The sequence below is a fragment of the Octopus bimaculoides genome, chromosome 2 (assembly GCF_001194135.2).
Source record: "Octopus bimaculoides isolate UCB-OBI-ISO-001 chromosome 2, ASM119413v2, whole genome shotgun sequence".
NCBI classification, from domain to species: domain Eukaryota; kingdom Metazoa; phylum Mollusca; class Cephalopoda; order Octopoda; family Octopodidae; genus Octopus; species Octopus bimaculoides.
The window spans coordinates 132,404,092-132,411,390 of record NC_068982.1 but is presented as its reverse complement, the minus strand read 5'-3'; the positions used below and the strand labels follow the sequence as shown (position 1 = coordinate 132,411,390).

Sequence of the window (7,299 nt, the reverse complement as noted above, 5' to 3'; positions counted from 1 at the left end):
ATATAAGTAAATGTTAGAGGTAATACTTGACAATTGTAAGCACCAGTGTATGCCAGCTCGTGGTTGAGGTGAATGAATAAATTGTAAATGCAAAAATAAAAACAAAAACACAAAGGATTCTGCGGTACACGTGTTTCAAGCTTTATAGTTGTTACATCAGTGTATAATTGACAATATAAAGCTATCTTCAGCCGCAAATGTATGTATTCTCTCCCAAGAATTATATTACATAGGCGTTAAAGGAGGAAGAAAGATGAGATATAAGAGGTGTTTTGCATTGTACTATACCTCGTAGAATTCTTAATTGGGGAAGGGTGGTGAGGAAAAATCTAAATGTAGAAGAAGAAGATAAAACGATAAATAGATATAGATACATAGATCTTAAAGGTCGTAAGGGATAGATATATATGAGCTGTGTCTGCCTATGTCAGTGGTGGGTCGTAAATAAGTAGTTTCAGGCCAGAATAAACTTGAAACATGATATTTTTGTGGTGAGTGGTCAACCTAAGTGAATTACAACTTAAGTGTACTAACTTATCTACATACACTTATCTAGATGAAGAAGGGTGAAGGAAGTGGAAAGGGTAATTATAACATAGAAGACCTTAAAGAATGAATAATTAAACATGTCAACAAGAAAAGGGAAATAAAGTATATGGGAGAGGGAGGGTTGGACGTTAAAATTCAAAAAACAGAGTATTGGGGGCATTTCGACTGTAGTAATATAGTATAATAGTGATAGGAAATAATAGCACCCACATTAATAATGTAACAAATAAGAAATAAAATAAGAACTAAAAAAATAATAAAAAAATAAGAGATAAAGAATAAAAAAAAATTAAAAATTAAAATTAAAATATAAAAAATAAAAAATTAAAGGGAAAATATAAAATATATAACAATTGAGAAAAATAAATGTATATATATATATATATATATATATATATATAGATGGAACTCGAGGGAGATCCAGGAAGACATGGGATGGGGTAGTAAAGGACAACTTCAGGACACTGAACCTTTCAGATGAAATGACAAAGGACTGAGGTACCAGGTGCTTTACTGTACTCAAGAAGACCCTTTCTCCACTGCAGAAGTGTTAAGGCCACTCCCTCGGGTGGAAAGGATGGATCTGCAAGAGCCTTGTGCCAGTGACATGTACAAAGTACTCATGTCAGTGTCACATAAAAGTATTTGTGCCAGTGCCACATTAAAAGCACCCATTACACACCGTAAAGTGGTTGGCATTAGGACAGGAATCCAGCTGTAGAAACCAGGCCAAATCAGGCTGGAAACTGGTGCAGCTTCCCAGCTCTGGTCAAACCGTCCAACCTATGCCAGTGTGGGAAATGAACATTAAAAGATGATGATGAAGATGATGATGATGAGGAGGATGATGATGATGATGATATATGTATGTACATGTAGCTTAGACTCTGTTCACTTTATAATACGAACTCATGTTATCTTGTCCCATGAACAAAATTCCAATTTTATATGTTATTTGTTATTCTTTGCTTTATCCTTTATAGCTAATTTTATTTGGATTTCTTATTTTTTTAATTCCTATTCTTTAATGCTTATTTTTATAGCTTCTTTCTATACTTTTATAATTATAAATTTATTTCTTTTTTATTCATTATTTATTATTTTGTATTCTTGTTATTCCTTTTTTATATTTATTGTTCTTTATTTTGGTTCCTTATTAATTTTTAGTTCATATCATTTGATTGGGTCATTATGTGAAATTTTCTTTCCCTTGTCTCCAACTTGCGTCTTTTACTTTTATTGGTTTATTTTTATTTGTGATTATGATATTAATTTTTACTCTTCATTTCTATATTTTTACTTTTGTATTTCTTTAACTTTCAATTTTTTCTCTAATCACTATTTTCTGTCTCTTTTATAAATATTTACTGATCACATCTGTCATTATTTGTATTTTGTCTGAGCTTGATTCTATGATGTGTAAGAGCAATATTTTCAACCCATTTTATATTTTGATATCTTCATGTGATGAGACCATAACAAAGGACTGTCCTTGAGAAAACTTGTCCTACAAAGTAAAATCAAGGCCTTAAAGGCATGTTGTTTATGTCCATTCCCTTGCATACAATCTGTCCTTGACAAACCTCTTTCCCAGAACCCATCTTCCAAACACTTTACCCCATCCTCCTCCTAGATTCACAACCCACTGTATTTAATCACCTTTTGCACCCTTCACGCAACGTGGTCCCTTTCAAATTTTTATCCTGCAACATATCCTCCTAATACCTACTCCCTCTACCTGTGTCCACTTCTCACCGTGTCCCACTTTTCTTTCACAATCTTGCAAATTTATCCCCCCCCTCTGCGATCCTTGTTTCCACTTTACTTATATATATCTTTTTGTAAATTGAGTGTACCCCACCCCATCACATTTTTACCATCTTCTCTATCTCCGTTCTCTCCACCCAAGTGAGGTATTCAGGCATCTCTTCCACTGCAAGACACTTATTTCTGTTCCTCTATTCATACTCCAACCCTTTATCACCTGGCACAAAGCCACCTCCCTCAATACTATTCCTTCCCTCATTTGAAGGGCCTTGTCTTGCAAGTTACTTGGTGACCTCACTGCTGCTGGTGCTACATAAAAAGCACCCAGTACTCCCTGCAAAGTGGTTGGCATTAGGAAGGGCACCTTGTGATAGAAGCCATGCTAAAGTAGACAGTGCTTGGTGTGGTCTTCTGACTTGCTAGCTTTTGTCAAACTATCTAACCCATGTCAGGAAGGCCTTAAATGATGATGACAACGATGATGATGATGATCATCATCATCGTCGTCGTCGTCATTGTCGTCGCCATCATCCTCATCATCTTCATCATTGAAACAATTGTGATGAAGGACTTGTTATATCATTAGCTTGTTCTCTGTGATTATTTCAATTATATGACGTTATTTTACTGTGTCATAGCCTGATTCCAAAGATATACCATTTTATAAAATGTTAAATGTGCATTACAGGAAGGCTGCAGTCTAACATCATTCAAAAACATCATGCGTTTTTGTACATCATTATGTGTGTGTGTATATATATATATATATATATATATATATATATATATATAAATTCATGTGAGTATGTGTGCATGCACACACACACACACACACATATACATAAGAGGAAGAAGAAATGAAGCACTTATTCCTTAGTTTATTTATATACAGGTAGAATTATATAGAGTCAAGGGTGCTATTGGATAGCAATGATATGGGGGAACAGGGCCATGAGGTCAAGATTGGGGAGTGAGAGCTTGGCATAGTGTATGAAGGAGGAAATGTGAGGAAGAGAAGAGATGTAGATTGGTTTGTTTGGGGCAGGGTATATGAAAAGCTTTCTTGTTACTTTTGGGTAGAACTCACTGATCAGTGATTAGTGGATAGCAATGATACAGTGAGACAGGACCCAGAGGACAAGATTGGTGAGGAGTGGGAGGTAAGCATAATGCATGAAGTGGAAATGCGAGGAAGAGAAGAAATGTAGGGATGTAGTTTGGTTTGTTGTGGCATGGTGTTTGAGAAATTTCCTTGTTAAACGTGGGTGGGACATACAGCACTTCTAGAACTTAGTTTCATTGATGTGGGCGGGTCTTCTCAAGTACCTCATATCGTCAGACATCTCAGTCCATTGTCATTTCCTCTGTGAGACCCAACATTCTTTCAGTGACCAGCACTTCTTTATACAGCTGTCTTCATTCATATCCATCACATATCCAAACAAACGCAGTCTTCTCTCTTGCATATTACATTTGATTCCTCTTATGCCCAACTTTTCTCTCAATACATTTGCAGTATTTCGTACATGTGCACTGATGTTGCACATCCAACAGAGCATACTTCATTTCTCTCCAGTCTACACATGTCTTCTCCACACATGTCTCACTACCATGAAGTATAGCTGTTCGCATACAAACATCATATAATCTATCTTTCACTCTGAGGGAGAGTCCTTTCGTTGCCACATGCAAATATTTCTTTGTGCATATTTATACACACACACGCACACACACACACACACACACACACAAACATATATATATATATATATATCTTCTGTTTTACTTTCAGACTGCATTGTTGTAATTGCGTCCATCTTTGTCCTGTGTGTTGGTTTCAATGGGCAGGTTTTTGCTACTTCTGCCATCAGGTGAGTAATTCTACACTATTGATTTATTTAATTATATATTTGTTTAGCTTCACTATTCACTAATTATATATTTGTTTAGATTCTTTGAAAGAAAAGAAAAAGAAACCAATAACAACATTTCTAATGATCTTCATAAAAAAAATAAAAGAATAAAAAGCAGCCAAAATTAAAATATATTCTTGTCTACTAACCTCAAGCCTGAACTGTGATCAAAGATGACCTTCCCACTTTGAGTACAAATGAGCTGTTGTTGTTGTTGTTTAGTGAGAATCCTACCTTGATTGAGCAGATGTGATCAAAAGTGTTGAAGCCATTTTCAGACATAAGACACCCATAGTTTGTATCAGCCGAATGCCCTTCTTTATGCCAACTGCAGAGTGGAGGCCTGAGTGCTATTTATGTGACACCAGCACCAGGAGGGTCAGCTGTGATAAAGCAGACCTCAGAGTGGTTGGCACTAGGAATGGCATCCAGCTATAAAAACCATGCCAAAGCAGACAGTGAAGCTTGGCACAATCATCTGGCTTACCATCTCCTGTCAAACTGTCCAACCCATGCCAGCATGGAAGATAGACATTAAATGATAATAATGATGATACAAGGCCATATTATGCAATGTGTCCTTCCTTTTTTAACACAGAAGGTTGTGACCTAAAGCAGAACTAGCTACCATTTAAAGCATGGAGATCGACCACATTATTATTATCATCATCATCATTATTTAACGTCGGCTTTCCATGCTAGCATGGGTTGGACGATTTGACTGGGGACTGGCGAACCAGATGGCTACACCAGACTCCAATCTGATCTGGCAGAGTTTCTACAGCTGGATGTCCTTCCTAACACTAACCACTCCAAGAGTGTAGTGGGTGCTTTTTACATGCCACCGACATGAGGTCCAGTCTGGCAATACTGGCAACGGCTACACTCAAATGGTGTTTTTTTTTACGTGCCACCTGCACAGGAGTCAGTCCAATTTTATGTTCACATACACACATTTAAATCCAGTTGGAATATTTATCCCTTCATACCCTGAGTTTGCTGGGCATGAATCTGCAATGTGATCTGAATCTTATATCTAATTAGGTTATAAAAGGACCCTTAAAAACTGCTGCATCATGTAATTTATATTGGAAATATTACTCTGACAAGGAGAACTTGTCTTCAAGCTATACACATGGAAGGAGCTGAAATAAATACCATAAGCTAATGCTGTACCAGATGTTAGCTGCTCTTGCTGTTTGCAATGGTGGCATCTCTCCACAGGATGTTGATGAACTGGCTTTTTAATTTTGTAATTTTGTAATAAAGAGAAAAGGAAAACATTTTATTATTTTGGAGTAAAATCCTGAGAAAATAAGGCTAAAAGTAAATAAAGCAGGAAGCACATCATCATCATCATATTCATCATCATTTAGCATCCATTGTGCATGGGTTGGATGATTTGTCCCCGGGGTTAGACATTGTCCATGGGTTAGACTGTTTGACCAGGGCTGGTCACTTGAGGGGCTGCACCAGACTCTAGTCTGATTTGACATGGTTTCTACAGTCGGATGCCTTTCCTAATGCCAACCACTCTGAGAGTGTAATGGGTGCTTTTACTTGCCACCAGTGACACCAATATCTGCCACAACAATGATTTCACTTGGCTTGATGGGTCTTCTTCTCAAGATTGTCATTTATCATTACTTCTGTGAGACACATGGTAAAGAAATTGTAGTTGAGAGAAGGATGGTTAGTAAAACATTGAAATTAATAGGGTCTTAATTCTATCGAATTTATTGAAGTCACGGGAATAGTGAAGTGTATTAAAAGAAGCAGCAATTCTTCTATTCTTTTCACAGCACCAGTTAAGGGCCAAATCTTCCATTGGTACTGTGGAACCATGTGAATGCAGCCATTTGCATCATTTGAGTCATAGATAATTTTTTGGGACTTAGAGAAAGAAAAGCAGTGCTTATGGTCCTTTTCATGAATGACTGGGGAAAAGAATAACCCTGAAACAAGAGACATAACCCAAATTCTTGCATCAGATTAGGTTTCACTACAGGTACCCAAAGGTCAGGTGGTACCATTTAACTGGACAGAAGATGAAGTCTACTACTGAGATTATTAAGGCTTACAAATGAAATTATTTCCAAAGTAAAAATCAAAAGATATATGATACTAGTTGACTGTGTCTGTCATGTATTGAAAGAAGTGGTTATGCTAGTATGGATATGCGATCGAAATTAATTACAGGGCTGTTGAAGGGAGCTCTAGTAGGAGTAGACTGAATTATAGGGATAAACAGGTATAGGGAGAAACAGGTACAGGGAGAAACAGGTATAGGGAGAAACAGGTATAGGGAGAAACAGGTATAGGGAGAAACTGTATGATTGGTTCCCACAGATGAAATGACAGAGAGGGGAGTTGTACTGGTTCACACAGGACTACATTTCGTGTTGAATACACATTTATTGGTGTTACATGTCTTGCACAGCCTGCAACAGTCATGGATGCTGTCACTTTCTCCATTTTAAATCATAGACAAACAACAAAATTATATGCAAGTAAAGAGAAAATAAAATCTGACAAGATGATATTAATGATGATAACAATAAAGACAATGACAATGATGATGATGATGATGATGATGACAATAATAATAATGATGATGGTAGTTGTGGTGGTGGTGGTGGTGATAATGAGGATGTGATGGTGGTTCTAATGATGATAGTGATGATCACAACAATGATAACGATGATGATGGTCGTGAGGAAAACAACAGTGATGATGATGATTACGATGATGACTCTGACTAAAATTAATTGAAAGTGTAAGTAAAAAAGTAAAAAAAATATAAATAAATAAATAAACATGAAATTTTTTAAAAAATCAAAAGCTAAAATGTATCTGCCAAGGGAGAATTGAACATACACCACCACCCGTGAGGAAACTAAAGAGGAAATAAAAAGAAGTAAAACAGGCTGCCAGGTTTGAATCAAGCATCGAATCAATGGTTAATGATCTGTGTTCAGGTACAGAATATATAAGTGTGTGTGTGTGCATGTATGTATATATGTACATATATATGTATGTATCTGCATATATATATATATATATATATATA

General features: G+C 36.3%; 1 protein-coding gene across 1 annotated transcript in view; it reads left to right on the top strand.

Moving 5' to 3' along the window:
• The window catches only part of LOC106867967 (potassium voltage-gated channel subfamily KQT member 1), a 255,118-nt gene that overhangs the window by 168,525 nt on the left and 79,294 nt on the right, over nucleotides 1–7,299 (top strand). The window contains exon 6 of the mRNA XM_014913048.2: nucleotides 4,109–4,187. Within this exon, the coding sequence (XP_014768534.1) occupies nucleotides 4,109–4,187 (79 nt within the window). The remainder of the gene's footprint in view (nucleotides 1–4,108; nucleotides 4,188–7,299) is intronic.